Here is a 27,664-nt window from a genome sequence, read left to right as displayed (position 1 = left end):
GACATAAATTAGTTTCAGGTATACAGTGTAATGATTTGTTACCTGTATATTCTGTAAATTGATTACAATAATAAGTCTAGTTACATCCATCCCCCAATTATTTTATTTTCTGTGATAAAAACTTTTAAGATATACTTTCTTAGCAACTTTTATTTACAAGTATATTTCAGAGATATAGCAGGTCCAGTTCTAGACCACTGCAATAAAGTGAATATCAAAATAAAGCAAGTCGGGGCGCCTGGGTGGCTCAGTGTGTTAAGCCTCTGCCTTCAGCTCAGGTCATGATCTCAGGGTCCTGGGATCGAGCCCCACATTGGGCTCTCTGCTCGTCAGGGAGCCTGCTTCCCCCTCTCTCTCTGCCTGCCTCTCTGCCTTCCTGTGACCTCTCTCTCTGTGTCAAATAAATAAAAAAAAATCTTTGAAAAAAAAATAAAGCAAGTCAAAAAAAAAAAAAAAAGAAAAAGGCATTACCCCAACTCCCAATTTAGTTTCCCATTCCTTAGAGGTAACCACTTTCAACTTCTTTGAGTAATTTGTTTGACATTTATTTCTGTATCTCTAAATTACTTACCTTGCTACTTCATTTTTATCAAAATCAGGCATTATCTCTTGACTTCCCACTGTGTGAAATGTGAATCTATTTCTCTTTAACACAATTTATCATGCATATGTCATTTTATTTACTCCCCAACCTCATGATATATATATATATAAAGATATATATATTAAGATTAAGATATATTAAAATAAATATATATATTATATATTAAGATATACATATTAATATATATTAAGATTTTGATATATATTAAGATTTTAAGATATATATATTAAGATTTTATATATTAAGATACATATATAAGATATATATATATATAAAGATATATTTATGTAAACACTGTTGACACTTGAACTAAGTTGCACAATCTTCTTACCCCTGAGACTGCCTCTTTTCTTCTTGTTTGGTTAATTTTTATAAACTTATCACTAATTTATCTCTAAACTCCACCCAACTGAATAAATCGCCTTTCCGGTACTTGCTATTTATTTTCCATTTGCCGCTGCAGATCCACTCTCCACATTATGCTGGAGGGCTGATCTGTACAGACTTTAATCCATAGATTCTCCTGCCCTGTGGCTTCCCATTTGGGTTAAAGTGGGAGACTGAAGGGCAGGAGGAGACCAGGTGAGCTTGGGGTATATAGTCTCTCCCTACCAGTTTGCTGTGGGTTGAAGTTGGCTCCGTTCCTCTACTGAAGCTCACAGCTTATGTTAGATGGTCTCTACTCTTCCTAGATTCAAGAAGCCGCTCCCTCCACTTGTGTCTTAAGGCCTGGGATCATACCAGATCTTAACTGTGGTTAGTTCCTGGGTAACCCACTTTCCCTTAACCTTTTCCACATCTTTGTAAATATTCTCTTTTTACAGTTTTCCTCAGCTACCCTTCTTAAATATATTATCAGTTAACTGCCAAGACTCTGAAGCAAGTACAATGATATTTTTTTGTACGGATTAATTCTCTCAGTTTTATCTTCTTAAAGAAGTCCCTCCTAGAGTTTTCTGACCTGCTTTATCTGTATTATTTTATCCCCATGCCTGCTTTATAGTAACATTCTCTGGACTTTCTCTCATCCTTGTTTTTGATGTACTCATTTTAAAACAGGACCTCACATTCTTTGACACTCTTGCCTTTGAGAAGCAAAGTCTATGTCCTTTCCCCTTGAATATGAATCTAATAGAAGTAACACTATGTGGACTTTTTTCTTTCTTTCTTTCTTTTTTTTTTTTTCAAAAAGGGAGAGAAGGGAGTTGAGGGAAATTGGAAGGGGAGGTGAACCATGAGAGACTATGGACTCTGAAAAACAACCTGAGGGTTTTGAAGGGGCGGGGTGGGAGGGTGGGGGAACCAGGTGGTGGGTATTAGGGAGGGCACAGATTGCATGGAGCACTGGGTGTGGTGAAAAAACAATGAATACTGTTACGCTGAAAATAAATAAAAAATTAAAAAAAAAAAAAAAAAAAAAAAAAAAAAAAGGGAGAGTGAGAGGGGGCAGGAGAAATGTAGGGAGGGGGAGGGGCAAAAGGAGAGAGAGAATCTCAAGCAGGCTTCACACCCAGTGTAGAGCCCAGTGTGGGCTCAATTTCACAACCCTGAGATCACGACCTGAGCCAAAATCAAGAGTTGGATGCTTAGCCAACTGAGCCACCCACAGTTCCCAACACTGTGTCTTGGTCTCTGGGAACTTACTTTTCAGACATTGCCTCTCAGGAGACTCCTTTTTACTAACGAGTTGCCAAGCTGTAAGAAACCCAACCACAAATTTGGTTTTCAAGCCTAGGTGTCTGACATGTGAGGGAAGAAGCTTCCAGATAATTCTATCCCCAACTATTTGAGTCAGTCCCCACCAGTCATGTCTGCCCAATTCAGGTCCAGACATCATTGAGTAGAAACAAGCCATCTGTATTGTGCTCTGTATAATTCCTGACATACTCAATCCTTGAGCATAATAAAATTGTTATTTTTTAATGCCATTAAGTTTAGTATGATTTGATATGCAGCAACAGATGATTGGAACAAAATTTGTTACTGGGAGTGAAGGGGTGCAGTAACAAAAAACCTAAAACATGTCATTAGCTTTGAGACCAGTCAACAGGCGGAAACCAGAAGGACTTTGAAAAGACTGACAGTGGAAGTCTGATGGGCTTCAAGGAGACCATCAGTGAAGGCTTAAAAGAGAGTGAGGAAAATGTTAGTTGGAGGTAAGAGGACCCTTATTATGTAATGACAGAAAGTTTGGCAACACTATCATTTTTGGTAATGTGAAAAATAGGAAATCTACATAGTGAGTATGATGATCCTGCCTGTGGAGATTTCTGGGCTGCTTATCTTTTTCTAGTTACCTACAGTAAAATGTGAGAGAGATAAACTAAAGAATGAACTATTTTGTTTTCAGGTGGAATTTAGAGGTAATACAGAGAGCTCAGGACAATCTTTCCAACCAGCAGAAAGTATTCAAAGTAAGGAAGTGCTTCAGGATAAAGATCAAATCCAGAGTGCTGGCAGAGAAATGTGGTCCAAGGGTAAAGATGAACCCTTTGTTAAAAATCTCAGCAAGAGGGGCGCCTGGGTGGCTTGGTGGCTTGAGCCTCTGCCTTCGGCTCAGGTCATGATCTCAGGGTCCTGGGATCGAGCCCCGCATCGGGCTGTCTGCTCAGCAGGGAGCCTGTTTCCTCCTCTCTCTCTGCCTGCCTCTCTGCCTACTTGTGATCTCTCTCTGTCAAATAAATAAGTAAAAAATCTTAAAAAAAAAAAAATCTCAGCAAGATTTCTGGGTGGAGCCTTATGGACTTCTTCTTCTTCTTCTTCTTTTTTTTTTCCCCTTCATAGATTTCTTTCAGATGGACTAGAGGCCTAAGGATCTAAGAGCAGCAGCCTCATAGGGAACCCAGATAGGGAAGGGCCAGTCTCAAAGAGGTTTGTGGGTACAGCTTTTGTCCAATGGAGTAAACCCCAATAAAGTTAATAGAAAAACCTCAACATCATCCCTTCCCCCCAGTTTTTTGTTTTGGTTTTTGGTGGGTTTTTTGGTAAACATATAATGTATTATTAGCCCCAGGGGTACAGGTCTGTGAATCATCAGGCTTACACACTTCACAGCACTCACCATAGCACATACCCTCCCCAATGTCCATAACCCAACCACCCTCTCCCTCAACATCATATTTAAGAGAATTATATTTTTGGAAGCCCCACTAACTTGGGCTAAAGAAGACATAAATAATGTAAAATAAAAAGTGGCCCCTAGACTTCTATGGGCAGGAAACAAGCTGAGAAAGCTATTCAGCTGCAAACTGAGACTATGATTTATGGAAATGTAAGTATGATTCAGAAGAATGAAACCGAAAGCCCAGAGTACAGAGTCAAAAGTCATGGGAAGTCATTATCAGGGAGAGGTACTAGGCTCAAATCATGGAAATGAGACATGTGGGTGGGTGGATTTCAGAATTGCAACGGACCAACAGTTGCTATATTGCCTCCCATTCTCCCTCTTTTTGGTTGGAAGTTTATTGTGGTTATCCTATCACTGTATTACCCTTGTACATACTGGGTGTGTGGGAGCATATAACTTGTCTCTTTAGTTTACAGGCGTTTAGAATGAGGAATTATACAGGAGCTGTACCCAAGAAATTGCACTGGAGGCACTTCATCTCTACCTGGAATTGATTTACGTCAAGATCTAGAGTTTGTGTTGATGCTAAAATGAAATTAGACTTTGGGGGCTTCCGTGGGGGGTGTATTTTGCATTTGTAAGGTATATAAATTGTTGTGGCCAGAGGGCAACTGTGGGTGATTATATTTCCCAAAGATAGCTGTACCAGTATCTCCTATCCTACATGATCTTCTACAAAATGACCTTGCCATCCCCCCAATGAAAGACAGAGTCTGATTTCTTTTAGTGTGTGCCTTGGTGTGCACATATATTCATTCATTGTGCTAGACTTTTAATCTGGGAACTCATGCCTTTCCATTCCGAGAAATTTTCTCCAATATTTTTTCCTCCATTTTCTCTGTTCTTTCAAACCTCTTGTCTACTTACATATATACCCATAGATATGTAGTTTTATATAAATTGTATCATACCATACATGCTGTTCTGTATAATTTTTATTTTTCAGACTACATCGGCTGTATATCCTTTAAGATCTAGAACATAATTGACATTTAATATTTATCAATCGAGGGGCGCTTGGGTGGCTCGGTGGGTTAAAGCCTCTGCCTTCGGCTCAGGTCATGATCCCAGGGTCCTGGGATCGAGCCTTGCATCGGGGCTCTCTGCTCAGCAGGGAGCCTGCTTCCTCTTCTCTCTGCCTGCTTCTCTGCCTACTTGTGATCTCTGTCTGTCAAATAAATAAATAAATGAATATTCTAAAAAAATATATTTATCAATTGATATGACATCTAAACATACTTACCCAATCATTACACTGATATATAGAGAATCTTTAAGCTCTTTCTTACACCTGTAAGTGGCCCACACATCAGATAAAAACTTTTTAGACTGTGTGTCCCAGTGTGGACTTCCAAAAATATGGTTACCATATGCTAAGGCATGAATTGGGGAATCAGCTTAGTGTTTGGTGCTCTCCACTGCTCATCCTTCCTTTCCTATCTGATGACCCTATCTTAAATGAAGGAGTCTACATTCTGGACAGTCATTTAAAATTGCAATCTTTTATAGAAACAATGATCTCTAATGACTTTTGTAAAAATAATGTTTCTTTTGGGGTCTGAAGCCGAGTGGTGATGCAAGATTTTTTTTCTTAGGAATCCAGACCTTCTCTTTAATCAGCAAAACCCTTTAATTTGCTAAAGATCAGTTTAGTGCCCTGTTGACCATTCAGTGGAACAAGAGTGTTAGAGAGAGATCCCTTGTGTTTTTTCTTTAGTTGTAAATTCCATCAAGCTAGCCCATTAATTGCAGTGGATGGGAACTGGAGAGCTGTTCATTTGGCAGTTAGCAAAGGGTGGTAGAGGAAAGAAAAATATCTCTGATATTTTTGCTTAGGGATTTGGGAATTCAGAATTTAGTTATAGATAACTAGATTAATGTGTCTAAATACTTTGAGTCACTTTAAATCATTCCCTGTTTTGTAACATACTAACAAGATCTTAGAGGTAGTTAAAACAGTGTTTGGGAAATTCTTTTGTGGATTAGGATCCTCCAAAAGCATCATCTGCTAATGAGCAGATTGTTTAGGTGATAGATAAGCAAACATAGATTAGCTAATAGAGTAAGAAGTCCTGTGACCTGTGGTTACCCCTCTGTATCTGAGAAGGGGTATCATTTGTAGGCAAGAGGCAGTTTCTTTGGGGTCTGCTGTCTCTGTTCTACAGAGCCTTTTTTTTTTTTTTTAATCCCATCCTAAAGGTAATAAGAACATGTAGTGGCACTAGATGGTATTCATCAGTTTAGGATGTTGACATGTTAGATTGTATAAAACAAGGCAGAAAGGATTACTTTTTGCCAGCTGCATCATTTCTGGCAAGAACTTACTATGTTCCTGCTTGTTTTGCTGTCATTGTTGTTAACCCATTAGAGAAACTAACCACTATTTTGGTTCCAGCCAAATCTTTGTCATCACTGGCCTAAAAACCTCTTGGGGACCAAAGAGCACCTGGCCATTCTGAAAGCCTCCCTCCTCAGTGATTGATGCTCATCTCTGCAGGCTCCCCAAAGCCCTCCTCCCTTTTTCCTGAAGCACCTTCAAGCATTTCTGCATGGCTACCCACTCACGCTCTTCTATTGTACCTCCTCCTCCTGCCTTACTGAATGCTGGATTTCCCAGCTCACAACTCTTAAGAAGGAGCTTTATTTCAGAGTAGAAAGGGGCCCCCATATGTGGCCTATTATATCCATATCAACTTGCTTACCCTTTTCAAACAGCTATTGTCTTTTAATAGGGTCCTGCCTGGCAGGGGGAGTCCTTAATTCTTGCCATATAAGAATGGGCAGCTTGAGTTACAGCGAACTGCAGTTTGGTGCTCTGATCAAAAGGCCTCTGTTGTTTTTAGGGTTTTTTTTTTTTCCCTCCCTCTCTCTCTCTCTTTCTATATCCTGGGCTAATAATTCAGCACAGCAAGGTCATTACAGGCTTTGAATTGAGAGTTGAGAGTGTTAAATTACTGACCTAGAATAAAAGAGATCTGGGGGGGCTCTCAAGAAAGATAAAGGGATTCCGGCTAGTAAAGTGCAAGCCCAGCAACCTCACTTCTTAACAATATTATTTTTTTTAATCCTCTCTGTCTCCAAAAGTCTTTTCCGGGACAAGGAAAGATCTCCTGCCAGAGAAATTAGGTTAGGAACTCAGCAACATCTTCTGAGAGCCGTGGCCCAAGTGCTAGCAATTCTCGGGGCCTGTGTAGCTGTCCTTTCGTCTCCCCACCTCGTCGGTACTTCACACTCGGCCACCTCCCTCCCCTGGCCTGTCTGGTCCTTGACCATGTAAGTCAAATATAAGTGATACTTCAGCTGAAAGGTTCCGTCTCACACGGGATTTCAGACATGAGAAAAACAGACCACTTGGGTTTCAAAATATCTTAAAAATAGGGCATTGTCTCATCAAAAGCTGCTTCCATTCCATTTATATTTTGTAAATAACCTTTGTCTGGTCCTACCATGCCTTAACAAGAAGAACATTACCCCACTGTGACTGAATGTGACACCTTCACTCTACCCTATTGGGTCTTCTTCATACTTGGCCCAAACTATTATCTCCCATGTATCCTTTTCCCCATAATCTCCTAAAGCCAAGCACCATCTCTGGAAAATCCCAACTTCCTATGTTTCCTACTTTTAGAAAAGCCCCTGAAACCAACCATCACAGATTTCTACCGGGAAAAGTAATAATAATAGCTGATAGTCCTTGAATGTGCCAGGCATTATACAACATGCATTATCATCACATTTAATAGTCTTTGGCAACTTTCATTCCTGTTATCACAATCTTGTAGATAAAATAACTGAGGCACAAAATGGTTAAGTACCTGGCCCAAAGTCACAAAAGTAGGAAGTGGCAGAATCTGTCCCAGAGGAGTGCTTCTTGAACTTCAATGTGCCTGTGAACCACCTGGAGTCTTGTTAAAATGCCGAATCAGATTTAGTAGGTCTGAGATGGGGCCGAGATTCTGGTTTCTAACAGGGTTCTAAGTGATGCCAATGCTGCTGTCTTTGGTCCATTCTTCCAGTAGCAAAGCTGTAGTCATTCTTACTTCAGAATCACTCTAAAAAAATATTTTGGTTATAGTTTCCAATCACTCATTCTTAAGACAATCTTATAAATATACATATGTACTGTTTGACACCAATGTCTTCATTTATTTCTGGTAAATTTATTATGGTAAAATATACACAACAAAATATACATAACAAAATAACCATTTCAACTATTTTTTAAGTGTACAGTTTTGTGGCATCAAGTACACTCACACTGTTCTGCAACTATCACCATCATCTATCCAGAACTTCTTCATTTTCTCAAACACTGACTCCCCAATCACACCAGCTAGAGAATTAGGAAGTTTCAGATGTCAAAAGGGGAAAGACTAGAATGTACCCTGTGTAACACTGGAATTGAATCAATGTACTCATGGGTTTTAATATATGTAGATATCTAGATGTATAGAAATGAATCTAAGTGTGTGTATGTGTGTGTATGCACACATGCAGAGTGTGTATACATAAATCTTCCTTTGCCTTTACCCTGACTCTGGGAGAACCTAGAAGCAATGACACATTTGGAGCACATCTAGCATCCACTTAGGTTTTTAAACAGTCCTCTAGCTGGGGTGCCTGGGTGACTCAGTCATTAGGCTCTGCCTTCGGCTTGGGTCTTGATCCCAGGGTCATTGGATCAAGCCCCGCATTGGACTCCCTGCTCGGCAGGAAGTCTGCTTTCCCTTCTCCCACTCCCCCTGCTTGTGTTCCTGCTCTTGCTGTCTTTCTCTCTGTCAAATAAATAAATAAAATCTTAAAAAAACAAACAAACACAACAGTCCTCTAATAAAAGCAACTTGGGCTTCTTGGAGAAATGGCTGGCTGTAGATTGGGTAGGGAAAGAACAAGATGAGCCTGGAACATATTTTTCAACCAAAAAGTAAGGAAGTGATCAAAGAATTGTGTGGACATGTCAAAAGGACATAGAAGTCAGTTTGGGGCGCCTGGCTGGCTCAGTCGGTAGAGCCTGGGACTCTGGATTTCAGGGCTATGAGCTCAAGCTTCACATTGGGCATAGAGCCTCTATACTTACCTAATAAATAAATAAGTAACAGTGATTCTAGGAGGCATCTTCTTTTTGTTCTTGTTTTTCAAGAAAAATCAATCTAATTTTTCTCATAGTTTTAAATAAATACTTTAACAGGGGTTAGAAATACTCTTCATAAGGCCTTAAGATTAGGGACGCCTGTGTGGCTCATTCAATTAAGTAATGGACTCTTGTTTTGGTTCAAGTCATCATCTTATGATCTCGGTGTCCTAGGATTGGCTGCGTGCCCCCCCCCCCGCCCCACCGTGGGTCTGCTAGTTTCCCTCTATCCCACCCCTCCCCATCTGCATGTGCTCTCTCTCTCTCAAAAAAAATTAATTAAAAAAAAGGCCTGTAAATTAGATAACAATACTGCTATCAATTTTAATTTTCTGATTTTGATCATTATGCTATGGTCATATAAGAGAATTCCTTATTTTTTAGTAAATATATGCTGTATTTAGGGGTAAAGGAGTATCATGTCTACAATTTACTCTTTAACAGTTCTGAAAAAAGTAATATATGTGTGTGTGAGAGAGAGATTAGAGAAGTTTGAGTGAGATCAAATGTAACAAAATATTCACATTTGAATAATCTAGGTGAAGAATATTCAGGAATCCTTTCTGCTATTCTTGCAAGTTTTCTGTAAATTTGAAATAATGTAGAAATACAAAACAATTGAAATCTCAAGAGAAAAAAAACAACAACTTAAAGAATGGAAGAACTTAATAAATAAAATTTGAATACTGGTCTTGGAGAAATCTGCTTGAGGTAAACATTATAGTATACATCTGTTTGACCTTTAAAATATTTTAGAAATATTTTTGTTTGATTTTAGAGGTAAGATTGATATCTATTAAAAAACTTTTTAGTTCAGTTAAATACAATGAAAAAGCAGGAACGTGCATTTTTATGCAGGTAGAAAATTTGTTTTGGATTTCTGGTCATAAGTGTTTATGATTTGGTTTCCTTATCCATTATAGATACATGGTAATACATAAATTTTATGAAGAGAAAATTTAAAGGACATAGCCATTTTGTAAAATCAGTATAAAATCATCCATGGGTGAGAAACCAAACAAACCACAATGCTAATGGGGCTAAAACCATAGGCCTCTTGTGTTCTGGGTTCAGAAGCAAGCATAGGAAACTGAGAGTTCATTTTATAGAATAGTAGAGGGCAGGAGATTTTTTTTAAAAAAATTGTGATTGCTACCTGGAAAATGGCTTATATAAAACCTGGGTCTCTGAAAAGATGCAACCCCACAACCCAGGATGAGTAGTCTGAGTTACTCAAGGGTTCAGTGACAGTCTCTGTGATATCCCCAGTATCATTAGGAATGGAGCATTAACTCACCCAATATCCGGTCTGGTCCTAGACTAGGATCTGTCCCCAGTAGAGAGTGAGGGAGTGAGTAACTGGAGACAGTGATAACCTCCCGCTTAAGGTGAGTCTACACGCTGAAATTCCAAAATATGTGAGAACAACTAATGCTAAGAAAGAGCCAACAATTGAAATAGAAATTTTCTCCAGAGAAAATAAGACTAATTATTTTAGTTGAATTTGAAATAAAGTTTAAGATCTTCAGGGACATAATAAAAGGAATGATCATCATTTAAAAATGAGAACAACTGGATTATTTGTGTTTTGGGTGTTGAGTTGTGTAAGTTCTTTATATACTTTGGACACTAATCCTTTATCAGATATGTCATTTGCAAATATCTCCTCCCATTCTGTAGGTTGCCTTTAGTTTGGTTGATTGTTTCCCTTGCTGTGCAGAAGCCTTTTATTTTGATGAAGTCTCAATTGTTTATTTTTGCTTTTGTTTCCCTTGCCTCAGGTACCATATCTAGTAAGAAATTGTTACGGCTGACATCAGAGGTTGCTACCTGTGTTCTCCTCTAGGATTTTAATGTTTCCTGTCTCACATTTAGGTCTTTAATCCACTTTGAATTTATTTTTGTGTGTGGTGTAAGAAAGTGGTCCAATTTCATTCTTCTGCATGTTGCTGTCCAGTTTCCCTACACCATTTGTTGAAGAGGCTGCCTTTTTTCCATTGGTTAATCTTCCCTGCTTTGTCAAAGATTAATTGACCAGAGTTGTGGGTTCATTTCTGGGGTTTCTATTCTGCTCCACTGAGCTATCTATTTTTGTGCCAGTACCATACTGTATTGATCACTACAGCTTTGTCATATAACTTGAGGTCCAGAAGTGTAATGCCTCCAGCTTTGCTTTCTTTATTCTTTTCTTTTTTTCTTACAGATTTTATTTATTTGTTTATTTGACAGAGAGTGGGAGCAAGAGAGGGAACTCAAGCAGGGGGAGATGGCGAGGGAGAAGCAGGTTCCCCACTGCACAGGGAGCCAGACATGGGGCTCCATCCCAGAAAGCCGGGATCATGACCTGAGCCAAAGGCAGACGCTTAACCACTGAGCACCCCAGGCGCCCCTGCTTTTCTTTTTCAAGATTGCTTTGGCTATACAGGATCTTTTGTGGTTCCATACAAATTTTAGGATTTGTTTGTTTTAGCTCTGTGAAAAATGCTATTGGTATTTTGATAGGGATTACATTAAATGTATAGATTGCTTTGGGTACTATAGACATTTTAACGATATTTGTTCTTCCCAGGGCGCCTGGGTGGCTCAGTCAGTTAAGAGTCTGACTCTTGGTTTGGACTCAGGTCATGATCTCAGGGTGGTGGGTTCTGCTCCTACATTGGGCTCCGCACTCAGCACAGATCTGCTTGCAATTCTTTTCCCGTTTTTCTCCCTCCTCTCTGCTCCTTCCCCTGCTCTTTCTCAAATAAATAGATAAAATCTTTTTATAAACCCAATATTTGTTCTTCTACTCCATGAACATAGAATGTTTTTCCACTTCTTTATGTCCTCTTCAATTTCTTTCATCCATGCTGTATACTTTTCCGAGCACAGATCTTTTACTTCTTCGGTTAGGTTTATTCCAAGGTATCTTATGGGTTTTGGTGCAATTATAAATAGGATTGATTCCTTGATTTCTCTTTCTGCTGCTTTATTACTTGTATGTAGAAATGCAACAGATTTCTGTATGTTGATTTTGTATCCTGCCACTTCAGCAAATTCATGTATCAATTCCAGCAATTTTTTGGTGGTGCCTTTTGGATTTTCTATATAGAATATCATGTCATCTGCAAATAGTGCAAGTTTGACTTCTTTGCCAATTTGGATGCCTTTTATTTCGTTGTGTTCTCTGATTCTCTATTACTATATGTTCTCCATTACTGTGTTAAATAATAGTGCTGAGAGTGGATACCTTCTCTTTTTCCTGACCATAGAGGAAAACCTCTCAGTTTTTCCCCATTGAGGATGTTATTAGCTGTGGGGTTTTTGTATATGGCCTTAATTATGTTGAGGTATGTTCCCTCTAACCCTACTTTGTTGAGGGTTTTTATCATGAATGGATGTTGTACTTTGTCAAATGCTTTTTCTGCATCTATTGGAAGTATCATATGGTTCTTATCCTTTCTTTTATTAATGTGGTGTATCACATTGACTGATTTGCAAATATTGAACTATCCTTGAAGCCCAGGAATAAATCCCACTTGATCGTGATGAATGATTCTTTTAATCTACTGTTGGATTTGATTTGCTAGTATTTTATTGAGAGTTTTTGGATCCATGTTCATCAGAGATATTGACCTTTAGTTCTCTCTTTTTTAAAGATTTATTTATTCATTTGAGAAAGACAGAGAAAATATGCAGGGGACAGGAGCAGAGAGGGAGAGAATCCTCAAACAGACTCCCCACTGAGTGCTGAGCCTGATGCAGGGCCCGATCCCAGGACCCTGAGATCATAACTACAGCCAAAATCAAGAGTCAGATGCTTAACCAACTGAGCCACCCAGGTACCCCTGTAGTTCTCTTTTTTAGTGGTTTTGTTATTAGGGTAATGCTGGCTTCATAGAAAGAATTTGGAAGTTTTACTTACATTTCTATTTTTTGGAGTAGTTTGAGGAGAATAGATATTAATTCATCTTTAAATGTTTGGTAGAATTCACCAGTGAAGCCATCTGGCCCTGGACTTTTATTTCTTGGGAGATTTTTGATGACTGATTCAGTTTGTTTTCTGGTTATCAGTGTGTTCAAGTTTTCTATTTCTTCCTGTTTCAGGTTTGGTAATTTATATGTTTCTAGGAATTTATCCATTTCTTCCACATTGTCTAATTTGATGGCATATAGTTTTTCATAATATTCTCTTATAATTGTTGTATTTCTGTAGTGGTGATTGAGATTTCCCCTCTTTCATTTGTGATTTTATTTATTTGGTTCCTTTCTCTTTTCTTTTTGATAAGTCTGGCTAGGAGTTTATCAATTTTATTAATTTTTTCAAAATCCAAGCTCCTGGTTTCATTGATCTGTACACACACACACACACACACACACACACACACACACACAGAGGAATATTACTCAGCCATAAAAAAATAATGAAATCTTGTCATTTGCAATAATGTAGATGGAGCTAGAGCTCACTATGGTAAGTGAAATAAGTCAGTCAATGAAAGAAATACCATGTGATTTCACTCATATGTGGAATTTAAGAAACAAAACAAATGAACATGGGGGAAAAGAGAGACAGAAGCAAGCGATAAAACAAACCCTTAACTATAGAGAACAAACTGTTGGGTCCAGAGGGGAGGTGGATGGGGGGATGGGCTAGATGGGTGATGGGGATTAAGGAGGACACTTGTGATGAGCACCAGCTGTTGCATGTAAGTTTTGAATCTCTGAATTCTAAACCTGAAACTAGTATTACACTGTATGGTAACTAACTGGAATTGAAATAAAAACTTGAGGGGAAAAAATAGAGAACAAAAATTGGGAAGCAGAAACAGAACCATGTAAATCCTTTAAAACACCAATTAAACGTTCTGGAAATTAAAAAGTTACTGATGTTTTAAAAAATTCAGCAGGGACTTCTAGTTGGTGTGGTTGGTTAAGTGTCCAACCCTTGGTTTGGGCCCAGGTCATGGGCTCAGGGTCATGAGATTAAGCCCTGTGTCCAGCTCCAAACTCAGCACAGAGTCTGCTTGAGATCCTCTCTCCCTCTCCTTCTACCCCTCCCACTTGTGCTCTTGCTCTCCATCTCTTTAAAATAAATAAATAAATCTTTTAAAAAAGAACACTAAAACATGGCCATTAAAAAATAAATAAAAATAAATTAAAAATTCAACAGAGGAGTGCCTGGGTGGCTCAGTCAGTTAAGCAGCTGCCTTCGACTCAGGTCATGATCCCAGGGTCCTGGGATCGAGCCCTGCATCAGACTCCCAGGCTCAGCAGGAAGCCTGCTTCTTCCTCTGTCTCTGCCTGTTGCTTTCCCTACTTGTGCTCTCTCTCTCTCTGGCAAATAAATAAATAAAATCTTTTTTTAAAAATTCAGCAGAATAAACTTTAGACCAGACATAAAAGAATAAGGAATTCATAATTTGGAAGATAATACTAAGTACAACACAATGATAAAAGATGAAAATTATGAAAGGACACAGAAAATACACTGAGAGGCTAAAATGTACATCTAATGGAGAAGAAAAGGATACAGAGGATGGCAGTGAAAGAATATTTTAAAAGATACTCTCTGAGACGAAAGGCATAAGTCAAATTAAAGTGTTGAGCAAGCTAACTAAAAATATACCTACGTGATAGACACATTGTAAAATCCACAGAGCATTATTGATAAAGAAAACAGTTTATATGAATGGTAAGAATGATTAACTCCACGAGGAATGGCAGGAGTTTGACTGATGGCCTCTCGACAGCAGTGATAGATGCCAGATGACAATGGAATAGTATCTTTGAAGTGCTGAGAGAAGATAAATGACAACCCAGAATTCCCCACCTGGTTAAACCATTACTCCAGAGGGTAAATAAAGATATTTTCAAGAAAATGAAAACTGAGAGCATTTACCACCTACAGACTTTTGTGAAAACAGCAGTTCTGTGAATATTCAGAAATTCACAATTTGAAATTAAAAAAAGCATAGAAAACCTGAAGTTGTTTTTGCTGAGCTTTCTGCAAACTCATTTGGGAGCAAACTTGACCTGGACTAGTTTATGAGGCTGTATTTGGTCTTTATGTAATCTTTTTTTTTTTAATTTTTCTTAATGTAAATATATGTTTCACCGTGGAAATTTTAAGATGCTTTACTTTTGGGTTTGTTTTGTTTTGTTTTAAGATTTTATTTATTTATTTGTCAGAGAGTGAGCAGGGAGAGCAGCAGGCTGAGGGAGAAGCGGGCTCCCCGCTGAGCAAGGAGCCAGATGCAGGACTCGATCCCAGGACCCTGGGATCATTACCTGAGCCCAAGACAGATGTTTAATCGACAGAGCCACCTAGGCGTCCCTCAAACTCCCTAACTTTGAGACTTAATATGAAACTACAGTACTGAAAACAGTATGTATTGGCATAAAGACAGACATATAGACTACTGGAATAGATTAGAGAGCCCAGAAACAAACCCTTGTATGTATGGTCAATTGATTTTCAACAAGGGTGCTCTTCAGTGGGGAAAGGACTACTATTCAACAAGTCTTTCCAGCAAGTGATGCTGGGGAAACTAGTTATTCACATGCAGAAGAAGGGAGTTAACCCATATCTTATACTTTATATAAAAGTTACCTCAGAGCGCCTGGGTGACTCAGTTGGTTAAGCGGTCAGCTCTTGATTTGGGCTCAGGTCAGGATTTCAGGGTCCTGGGATCAAGCCCTGCGTCAGACTCCACACTCAGCAAGGAGTATGCTTGAGGAATTCTATCTCCCCTCCTCTCTCTGCTCCTTACCCTGTTCACTTGCTCTAAAATAAATAAATAAATCTTAAAAAATTAAAATTAACTCAAAATGGATCAAAGATCTACATTTAAGAGCCGAAAGTATAAAACTCTGAGAAGGAACAAACCAAGTGTCTTTATAGCATTATAATTGACAGTGATTTTATGGTTGTCAAAGCAAAAGCATAGGGACAAAAGAAAAAAATCGATAAAATGGGCTTCATCAAAATTAAGAACTTTTTGTGCATCAGATTGTACTATCAAGGCAAGAAGACAACCTGCAGAATGAGAGAAGATATTTTCAAATTATATATCTGATAAGGGATTCACAGCCAGAATATATAATGAACTGCTGCAACTCAACAACAAAAAAGTTATTAGTAAATGGGCAAGAGCCTTAAATAGACATTTCTCCAAAGAAAATATACACATGTCCAACAAGTACATGAAAAGATGATCGGCACATCATTACTCATTGGGGACATACAAATCAAAACCACAATGAGATACCACTTCACACCTACTAGCATGGCTATTTTAAAAAAAATAAGAAAATAGAAAAAGCACTGATGAGGATTAGATCTCTTGTGCACTGCTATGAGAAGATAAAATAGGCAGCCTCTGGGGAATACAGTTTGGTGTTTTCCCAAAAGTTTAAATATACAATTACTATATGACACAGCAGTTCCACTTCTGGGTATATATCCAGAAGAATTGAAAGCAGGATGTTTGAAGAAGAGATATTTGTGCACCAATGTTCATAGAAGCATTATTCATAATAGCCAAAAGGTAGAAACAATCCATGTGTTCATCAGCAGATGAATGAATAAACAAATGTGGCATGTACGTACAATGGATTATTATTCATCCTTAAAAAGGAATGAAATTTGATATAAGCCCAACATAGACCTTAAAAACTTAGTAAAATAAGCCAGGGGCCCCTGGGTGCCTCAGGTGGTTGGGTTTCCACTCTTAGTTTCAGCTCAGTTCATGGCCTCAGGGTTGTAGGATCAAGCCCCATGTGGGGCTCTGTACTCAGTGTGAAGTTTGCTTGAGATTTTCTCCTTCTTCCTCCCTCCCTGGCCCTTCCTCTGCTTGTGGGTGCGTGCTCTCTCTCCCTAAAATAAATAAATAAGTGAAATCTTTTTAAAAAAAGAAAAAAGGGGCACCTGGGTGGCTCACTTGTTTAAACATCTGCCTTTGGCTCAGGTCATGATCTCAGGGTCCTGGGATTGAGCCCCCACATCAGGCTCCCTGCTCAGCAGAAATCCTGCTTCTTTCTCTGCCTCTGTTTCTCCCCCCAACTTGTGCTCTCTCTCTCTCAAAAAAATAAATAAAGTCTTCAAAAAAAGAAAGAAAGAAAGAAAGAAGCCAGACACACAAGGGCAAATTTTGTACAACTCCACTTATAAGAGGTACCTAGAATAAACAAATGCATAGAAACAGAGGGTAGAATAGAAGTTACCAAAGTCTGGGAGGAAGGTGAAAGAGGAAATTACTATTTAATATATATGCGGTTTTTGTTGGGGATAATGATAAAGTCCTGTGAATAGATAATGGTAATGGTTAACCAGTTTTTTAATGTAGTTAAGCCACTGAATTGTACACTGCCAGTACTTAAAATGATAAATATGATGGCTAAAATAGTATTATAAGCACTTTACCATATTTTTTAAAGTTTTAAATTTATTTTTATTTTATTTTAAAGATTTTATTTATTTATTTGACAGAGACAGATATCACAAGTAGGCAGAGAGGCAGGCAGAGAGAGAGACAGGAGGAAGCAGGCTTCCCGCTGATCAGAGAGCCTGATGTGGGGCTCGATCCCAGGACCCTGAGATCATGACCTGAGCCGAAGGCAGAGGCTTAACCCACTGAGCCACCCAGGTGCCCCTAAAAGATGTTAATTTAAAAGATAGAAGTTGGGGCACCTGGGTGGCTCAGTGGGTTAAAGCCTCTGCCTTCGGCTCAGGTCATGATCCCAGGGTCCTGGGATCGATCCCCGCATTGAGCTCTCTGCTCAGCAGGGAGCCTGCTTCCTCCTCTCTCTCTGCCTGCCTCTCTGTGATCTCCATCTGTCAAATAAATGAATAAAATCTTTAAAAAAAAATTAAAAAAAATAAGCCAAAATCTAGAAAATAATATCAGAAGAGAAAAGTGCCCATAGATTATTTAGAGTGTGCTTTGGTTCTTGTCTTGCTTTGGAGAGTAATAAAAATAACGAGTGACTTGACATTCTAAAAAAATGTGTAGCTACTAGTTTGAAAGGATATATGCATCCATGTTTATCGTAGCATTATTTACAGTAACCAAGATATGGAAGCGACCTAATTGTCCAACAATAGATGAATGGGTAAAGAAAGTATGGTATACACATACAATGGAATATTACTCAGCCATAAAAAGAAGGAAATCTTGTCATTTCTGACAATAGGGATGAACCTATAGGATATTATGCTAAGTGAAATAACTCAGAGAAAAACAAATACCATATGGTTTCAATTAAATGTGGAATCTAAAAAATAAAACAAATGAACAAACACACATGCACTGTTGAGAGTAGGATGGAGTCACTCATGTCAAGCAATGATGCAAGCACTTAAGGGTTCTGAAGCTATCAGATATCACTGAGACCAGCCCAGCTGACAACACCCCAGAGCTGGTAATTAGGAGAAGCACAGGAGGTCTGCAGGGTCTCAAGACTGATTAAATCCCTTTAAAAACAGGAGTTTTGCAGCAAACTGTAGACTCTCCAGATACTGACCCCTCAATGTCTGAGCACTTAAAAAAGGCAGCCACTGCTGAAGGTTCTACCTGATTGATCTCTGAACAGAACTGAGATCCTCCATTGTTTGAACAGAATAAGCAGTAAATGCCAAGAGCTGAACCTGACCAGACTGAGGCCTTATCTCAACTGCGCACCCACAGACTGACTTCGTTCTCTTCCTATCCGCCATGTTATCTTGTTCTTTGTGTGACTTAGGTCTTTTGTTTTGCTCTGGGTGCCATGTACGAAGCCAAGTTAATCATGTGGTGAAATGTCATTGAGTTTGGAATCCTGAACCTGCTTTATAATTATGTTAGCCTTGCTTTAATGACTGGATAAAGCTGACAGTGTGGAAAGACATAACTCATGTGTGCATCTTCACAGTGTGCTCATGACATACACAGACCAGAAACAGACTCATAAATACAGAGAACAAACTGATGGTTGCCAGAGAGGAGGGGGTGGGGATGGGCAAAATAGGTGAAGGGAATTAAGAGGTGCTATCTTCCAGTTATAAAGTAAGTCACAGGGATCAAAAGTACCCTGTAAGGAATATGGTCAATAATACTGTAATAACTCTGTACGGTGACAGATAGGGACTACACTTACCGTGATGAGCAATGCGTTATATAGAGAATTGTTGAAGTCACTGTGCTGTACATCTGAAACTAATATAATGTTGTATGTCAACTATACTTCAATTAAAAAAAGGAAAACTGTGTAGCTAAATATGTATGTTGAAATTGTAAGAGGAATTCTAAGAAGTTAGAGATTCTGTCATAGCTTCCAATTTAACGGTCGGGGGGATAATTAAAAAGGAAAATAACTGGGGCACCTGGGTAGTTCAGTCGGTTGACGTCTGACTCTTGATTTCAGCTCAGGTCATGATCTCAGGGTCTTGAGTTCAAGCCCTGCCTCGGTCTCTGCTCTCTTTGTGAAGTCTGCTTGAGATTCTCTCCCTCTGCCTCTGCCCTTCCCCCTGCTCTCTCTCTCTCTCTCTCAAAATAAATAAAAATTTTAAAAAAAGAAAGAAAGAAAGAAAAGAAAAAACTTCCCTAACACAATAGAAAGTAGGAAAAGAAAAACAAGCCAAAGAAAAATAATTCATGAAAAAGACATAATAAGATGGCAAAAATTAATCATATATATATATTTTTAAAACTCACTTATTAAAATACAGAGGCTATAAGTTTGGGTAAAAAGCAAAATCCAACTATATACTACTCTCAAGAGAAATATCTAAAACAAAATGACCAAGAAGGATTAAAATTAAAAACATAGGAAAAGATATGCCAGGCTAATACTAATCAAAACAAATTTGGTATTGCAATATTACAATGATAATATCAGGACAAAGCCCAGACTTGTAAAAGGTTTAAAAACACTGACTTCAATATTTCCAGTGTGGCTGACTACAAATATAAATCTGATACTTTCAACCTGGTGTTACTTATCTATTCTTTCTAAGCTTTCTAAATCAGCTACCAAAAGCATTTATGGAGTAGTATGTACTATGTGTTAGATAATGTGATGGAGACCAAGATGAATACAACCTAATTACTACTCCATAGATCTTACAGTCTTGTAGGGAATATAAGTCCAGTAAGTTTTTTCAAAGGCAGCATATTCTGAGTGCCAGTAGAGAGTATAAGTGAGACATGATGGGAATTGGGCATGAGTATAGAATCAGGAAAAAACTTCATGCAAAATGTGGCATTTGAAATGGTCCTGAAAAACTGGATAGAATTTTAACGGATGGAGCTAGGGAAAAGTTATTTCAGGTTGAGGACAAACAGTAAAGCTTGGAGCAATATATTGTATTTTCTGCTTTTTTGTTTGAGTGATCTTATCTAAAAGAATTTTCCCTGATTATATTGCCTATTAACTCTTTAAGTAAAGTGATTATGATCTCTATACTGACCAGTTAAATTTCATTGGTAGGGATGATCTTAAGACAGTAGTGGAGGGGTGCCTGGGTGGCTCAGTCATTAAGTGTCTACCCTTGGCTCAGGTTGTGATCCCAGGGTCCTGGGTTTGAGCCCCGCATCGGGCTCTCTGCTTGGCGGAAAGCCTGCTTCTCCCTCTCTGACTCCCCCTGCTTGTGTTCCCTCTCTCATTGTGTCTCTATCAAATTAATAAAATCTTAAAAAAAAAAAAAGACAGTAGTGGAAATATAAATCTTTTTATAGTCAATATTATATGTCCTTGGCCTATCAGTGTGTGTTTTAAAATTCTTATTTTATAACTTCTTATGTAAATTCTTATCCATACAATGAGTCTCAGCCAGATTCTTCTGTGCATAAATTATTCCCTCTTTTTAAAAAAGATATACATACCTACCTATCTATCTTAAAGGTTTATTTTTAGACAGAGAGAGCACGAGAGAAAGCACTTGAGGGAGCAAGTGGGGGGAGGGGCAGGAGAGGGAGAGAGCATCTCAAGCAGACTCCCCGCTGAGCGTGGAGCCCAGCACTAGACTCAATTTCACAACCCTGAGATCATGACCTGAGCTGAAACCAAGAATCAGACGCTCAACCCACTGAGCCACCCAGGTGCCCCTAAAAAATATATTTTTTAAAAGCTACACTAAGGATATAATTTCACTAGTATTAGTTTCTTTATGACCCAGATTATGACCTAGACACCAGCTTTTTTCCCATGGGGGGTATGAAGCATACTTTGGGACTAATTCTTTGCTGGATAGCTTCATAAATTTAAACTAGATTGTTATCATTTTAGACTTCATTTGCTAGAAATGTGACCTACTCCATTTACCTGTAACAGCTCATTTGCTTTACTTTTCATTTTCCTTTGCTCAAGACAACACTGCAAACTGCATAGTTAACACTTTAGTTACTTTTTAAAAATTTCTCTTCTAACCTAATTCTTTACCAGATGTTTTCCTCATGCATCCTCATAGTGTCTCAAAAATAGATTTCTACACTAGTTTTCCACAGGGAAAGGAGCATGTAATTTGCCTTTTCATACAGTTGTTAATATTAACAGGAAGAGGCTAATTTTATCTTAAGTGATAACATACTCTATGTTAAAGACAGGTTAGATGTTTCCCTCAGAACTTGGTCAGGGAAAAGGAAAATGGAACAGATGACTCCCTAAATTTTTTCCTGTTCCATTCAGAGATTCAGTTTTGTCCCCACTTTAAATTGTCAGCAAATGAAAAGTGGCATTTGGAATTTCCACTGTCTCTCTTGTTTTGCCATCTTCAGTTTAAAGATTAACATATTTTCCACTCATGATTTACTTGTCAGAGAATTTAGGAGTTTTCTGAAACCTGAAATCTGCCTTTAGTTGTGATGATTACTGGATAATTGCCTATTCTTTGGTGGAATTTCCATTTTTAGATTACGCCAGGCTCTACAGCCTTTATTTCTTTGGCAGAAGAACCCAAAGGCAATGGAGTATATTTTTTCCCCTTCTCCGGCCCAGCTTAAACAATGACTCACTTGGGCTCTGGGGCTTTGCTTCATACTCTCATTCAGGGGCCACTTTTTACCCTTGTTCCTCTTATTTGTCTTAATGTTCTATTTGAAACCTTTCATATCCTTTGGCACATGGCTTTGCCTCTGAGGTTATTGTCAAAAAGGTATCCATCACCCCCAAAATTGTCTTGAACAGACAATCCAGTTCTGTCCCCATGAGCTATGTTCTTATGGGAGCTGATATAGGTCAGAGAGAGTACAGAAATAATACCTTTAAGGAAACATAATTCCAAATGTGGTAGAAGAAGTATTCTCCAAAAAGATACAAGTTCCAATGTCATCCAGTTAAAGACTGAAATATTTCCCTCTATCTGAGATGCTCTCGTGGCTGATTAAAACTCTCTCAGTGCATATATGTGGGAGGTAGGAAACACTCAGAGGAAGTGGACTCCGAGAGTTTTCAGAAGGATATAGTTATATGAAGGGATTTCTTCATTGAAAGACTTGGTCTAATCTATAGCTCAGAGTTTTATTGGAGAAAAAAAAAGATTTTCTTCCTTTTTGGCAATGGTTCTATGTGGTCTTGATTTTTTATTCTGATTCCAGCCTTCCGTATCTCTTTCTCTAATGATGATTCCTTGATTTTTCTCTTTGCAGTTTTAACAGTGTATGTCAGGGAACTCACATTCTCTTTCGGGAATTCAGCTTCATCCAGGCCACCCCTCACAATAGGGCATCATTCTTACGGGCCTTCTGGAAATGCTTCCGAACTGTGGGCAAAAATGGTGGTAAGTGTTTCCAAATCCTTTTCTTGCCTTCCTTTCTTCTTTCCAAACTTCTGCCTTTGTTTTGTTCCTATAAATACTGTTTGAGCGCATGCTATAGGAGACTCTCTGACCGCCTTACTTTTGAGGAACTATCATCTTGTCTCACAGATACTACCACCATTACTGGTACCAATACCGTCACTAATGATACCTATTAGGAGCCAAGTGCAGTTCTAAGCACTATATGTGTCATGATTCATTTACTCTTCATAACAGCTCTCTGTGGTAGATACTATCATCCCCATCCTATAACTAACAAAACTGGGGATCAGAGGGATTAAATAACTTGACAAGGTTATACAGCAAATGCTAGGGTAGGATTCATACCCAGGCAATCTGACTCCAGAGCTTTTGCTCTTGGCAAATATTGAAATACATGCAGCAAATTGAAGAAATGATATGAATACAAAGAAGGAAACTCCAGAGTGGAGGGTGGGGGTAGGTTGGGGATACTGTTGTTAGAGAAAGGGGACCAAGCAGATTAGAGAATGTTCTCCTGAGAACTGGTTGTTTGGTCTAATTTGGGAAGGAAGAGTAGGAGTTATCTACATGGATAAAGAAAAGAAGGACATTCTAGGTAGAGCATGTGCTGTGGTATAGAAGCATAAAAGAACCTGGAATACTTAAGACATTGAGAAGATCAGAATGGCTAGAGTTTGTAAACGGGGTTAGGGGAGATGAGCCTGTGAAGGAATAGAAGAGTCAGGTCCTGAAAGACCACTTTTGCCGTAAAAAAATAAGTTGGATTTTATTCTGTAGGTTAAAGGAATTTATTCAGAAGTATGATGTGATGATAGCTGAGTTCTAGAAAGATCATTTGGAAGACAGTGTAGAAATGGCTTTAGCAGGTGGGGCATCTGGGTGGCTCAGTTGGTTAAGTGTCTGCCTTCCACTCAGTTCATGATCTCAGAGTCTTGGGATTGAGCCCCGTGTGTTGGGCTCCCTGCTCAGCGGGGAGCCTGCTTCTCCCTCTCCCTTTGTGGCTCCTCCAGCTTGTGTTCTCTCACTTGCAGACAAATAAATAAATAAAATATTTGAAAGAAAAAAAGAAAAGAAATGACTTACAGGGCAAGTCTGGAGGCAGAGAGTATAGTTAGGAGACTTGCGGACGTGAGAGATAATGAGAGCCAAACCCAGACTTACTAATATGCTAATAAGCTTTTTCTTTTCTTTTCTTTTTTTAAAGATTTTATTTATTTATTTATTTGACAGACGGAGATCACAAGCAGGCAGAGAGGCAGGCAGAGAGAGAGAGAGGAGGAAACAGGCTCCCCGGTGAGCAGAGAGCCCAATGCGGGGCTCGATCCCAGGACCCTGAGATCGTGAGCTGAGCTGAAGGCAGAGGCTTTAACCCACTGAGCTACCCCGGCGCCCCAATTATTTTTATTACTCTAATCACAGCTTCTATGACATGTAACTCAAGAGATTATCCATCTCAATTATACTATCGAGCAGAAATATCTAGTGTACTGAGAATCACATCATCTCCTCTATAGACTACATGCACTAGTGGACAAAAATCAAAGTGGACTCAATTTTAAGTGAACTACCTCAGAGAAACAAACCCATCAGCCTCTACATACAAAAAACTGGGACCCATGAGTGTACAGGCAAAGTTTGTAGTATTGCATCTGAACCTGTTTTTCCCAATTCTTTCCCAGTCCCTTAGTCAGTCCGCAAATATTTGATTGAATACTCACTATTTTGAAGAATGGTGCATACAGCTAGAGCTGGTTTTTGTGGAATAGGCACATGGAGATAACTATGGAAAAGCGGTTTTTAGATCTCCTTAATTCTTTTCCTGATTTAGAAGTGGGGCCTCTTCCAGAATTTATTTACTATCACAAGGGATCCATATAGCATTTGGACTCTGAGCAGATGTAGGTTTCTTTACCTTTTTTACAGCAGCTGCCAGTGATTCATCCAGCTGCTAAGAGGAAGCTGCTCCAAGTTCTCCCTGTTTTTCCTGTGCCATAAACGAGACCTGGATTTTATGCTGGATATTTATTGTTAGGCTTCTTAATCAGACAGCCTCCGATTTCTTAAAGACCAAATGCAACATTTGCAGCTAGGTGATCCTAAAATCTTTGGTTAAATCATTTTAATATATTCTCAGTTTCTTCCAGGAAACTTTAGAACATCTTTCAATCCCAGAGTGTTCCCAATTTTAATCCAGAACGAGCAAAAACACTCAGAGGCAAAGTTCCAAAATAAAGTACTTATTAAGCCCCATTTTTTCAATTGAATGCCACATACCTGACTCCTACTCAGAGCAGCTGATACTATATTGTTCTTCTGCAGATGACTTCCTTAGAACATCTTGTACATATTTTAGCATTATCAGGAAGAAACTAGGTCTTCTGGGAAACAGCACAAGAAGAGCAGAGTTCCAGCATAACATATCTAAAAACGAAGCCACCTGTTGAAAACTAAGGACCTGATGCCTTCTGGCAAGAAACAGTTTATCCCAGTTTTTAACACGTATAGGGATGCAGTGTCATTTCTGCACGACTGAGTACTGAATGATGCTAATTTTCCTGTGTCTGAAATTCAAATAACCTCATGAAGATTATAGTGAATGTCTTGCTATCTACGCAACTTTAGAGTCTTGGAAGCAAAAAGATCTATTCATATGTAATAAGCCTTTAAAATTCAACTTCTCACTTTGGTATTTCTTTCAGTGTGAAGGATTAATCTGAATTTTCCAAGTCTGGCAAAGATTAAAATTCCCTGAAGTAAATCTTCACTTCTGTTTAGGAATATTGGCTCAAAAGAGCTATTGTCCACAGTTTATTTTTACAATTTGTTAGAATTTAATTTTGAGCTTTATGCTTTTACAAATGAACAAACACACGTACACATATGTTTGTGTATTTCATTTAATAAAAGAACGAGAGCTACTTCCTCTTCTGCCCATGAAGAAGTACTTACTTAGGGAATTGTTCTCCTGCCATAAACAACTAGAAAATCAGACAATGTATCTGAAACAATTCTTTCAGACATTGAACAACAGTTAATCTGGGGCTGTGGTCTCTGAGGGGCAGTTGCCAAGCAACAGTACAGGAGAGGAGATCCAAAGAGCACAGCAGTCTTACTTAGTTGAGGAGGCAGAGATTGGGGTTTGGAGAGGCCACAGTGGCCAGAATTTGCAGGGCAGAGTACCAAAGAGGAGGGACTTGCTTAGTAAGCTCCAGAGAGCTGCGAGCGGGTATTTGAGTCTCTGGCTACAAACTCTGCACATGTGTGGGTTGGAAAAAGAACCACCAGAAAACAGTAGGCCCAACAATTCCTGGAGTATACACAGGGCCAGGAATAGTTCATGCTGCTACCAGCCAAAGTGGAGAAACCTCAAAGTACATAGGGCATTGACACTGGATAGAGCCCTCAGCAGCTTAAAAACAAAAAGGATTGGACGGGTTTATCTGCAAGTAATTTAACTGTATACCAAAACAAAATTCAGTACTCTTTAAAAGAACTCAGTAAAATCTAGCATTCAATAACATAAAATCAACAATGTCTGGCATCCAGTTAAAAATTTTCAGATATTAGAAGAAGCAAGAACTTTTGACCCATAACCAGGAGAAAAATTAGTCAGTAGAAACACAGACCCAAAAAAGACAGAGATAATAGAATTAGCTAACAAGACCTTCAAACAGTTATTTTTGATCATATAAATATGCTCAAGTATATAAAGGAAAATATGACTATGATTAGGAGATAAATGGAAGTTATTAAAAGATGCAAAAGAAATTTCTAGATTAAAAAATATAATATAAAAAATGAAAATAATGATGATAGCAATTAACATTTATGAAGTTGCTTCATATGTAGAATATCTGATTTTTCTTTACAACAATCCTATGTATTAGGTAGATAATATTCTTATCACTTTTTCACAGAAAATGAAACTGAGATTCAGAAAGTTAAAGAACTTGTTCTAGATCACAGACCTAGTAAGTGAAAACACCAATGCTGAAGAAGCCAGAAAGTTGACGAGAGGGAGTATTTTTTTTTTTTTTTTAATTTGACAGAGAGAAATCAGAGCTAGGCAGAGAGGCAGACAGAGAGAGGGGGAAGCAGGCTCCTGCTGAGCAGAGAGCCCGATGCGGGGCTCGATCCCAGGACCCTGAGATCATGACCTGAGCCGAAGGCAGAGGCTTAAACCACTGAGCCACCCAGGCGCCCCAAGGGAGTATTATTTTTTAATGTGTTCTCCATCAGATAGTGTGTGAGGTGCTTGAAATACAACTGAATAAATGACAATACTAGCCCTCAAGGAGCTCACATTTCAGCAGAGTAGTCTCGAATAGTTTCCCTGGAGTGTAAGTGATCATTAAAGCCATATATAAGATTCAATGATAGTACAAGGGAGGAAATGGTTCTTCAGCAGAAGCTGGGAAAGGCTATAAAGGAATAGGCAGTCGGGAGGGATCTTGGAGTAGTGGAAAGCTATTAAGCAAATAAGGAGTACATTCTAACAAGAAAAAACAAGATTTTTGAAAGTATGATGACATGAAACACTATGGTTCCTAGTGGGAAACTGTAAGAAGTTCATTGTGGCTGGTGCTTAGTACATAAGAAGGAAACATCATCCCAGTCAGTTGAACCGTACCAATTCGTTGGTATTTTCACATAGGAGACTGGCAAAGCTATGGAAAATGGGAGGGAAGACAGGTAGTAGGATCAGTTCGGAGCCCTTAGAAAAGAACAGGAAGTGACAGGGAGATGAATAGCTCTTTAAGGTTGATTCGACAGGACTTGCTGATTGACTGGGTGCAAGTGTGGGAGAGAAGGGTCAAGAATGAATGCCAGAATCTAAAGTATTGCCAGTTTCATCCCTCTCTTCTTTTTCCCTTTCCTTCTTTTTTTTTTTCAGTTTTTTCATTTTTTATGTTTTACTCTGAATTCACTGTGATTTGTCTTCATAATCTAGGTATACTCATTCATTCAACAAACACTTATGTATTCGTTGCTAGTGATAAAGCAGTGAGTGAAAGCAGAAATTCTTGCTCTAGTGGAGTTTGTTGT

At 38.7% G+C, this 27,664-nt stretch overlaps 1 protein-coding gene across 1 annotated transcript in view; it reads left to right on the top strand.

The window, feature by feature from the left end:
* The window catches only part of CSTPP1 (centriolar satellite-associated tubulin polyglutamylase complex regulator 1), a 140,247-nt gene that overhangs the window by 67,729 nt on the left and 44,854 nt on the right, over positions 1 to 27,664 (top strand). The window contains exon 3 of the mRNA XM_080817433.1: positions 22,467 to 22,597. Coding sequence (XP_080673559.1) covers positions 22,467 to 22,597 — 131 coding nt within the window. The remainder of the gene's footprint in view (positions 1 to 22,466; positions 22,598 to 27,664) is intronic.

Source organism: Martes martes (assembly GCF_963455335.1).
Source record: "Martes martes genome assembly, chromosome: 10".
Lineage (NCBI taxonomy): Eukaryota > Metazoa > Chordata > Mammalia > Carnivora > Mustelidae > Martes > Martes martes.
Note: the sequence above shows the minus strand (reverse complement) of the source record. Positions and strands in the feature narration are given on the sequence as shown.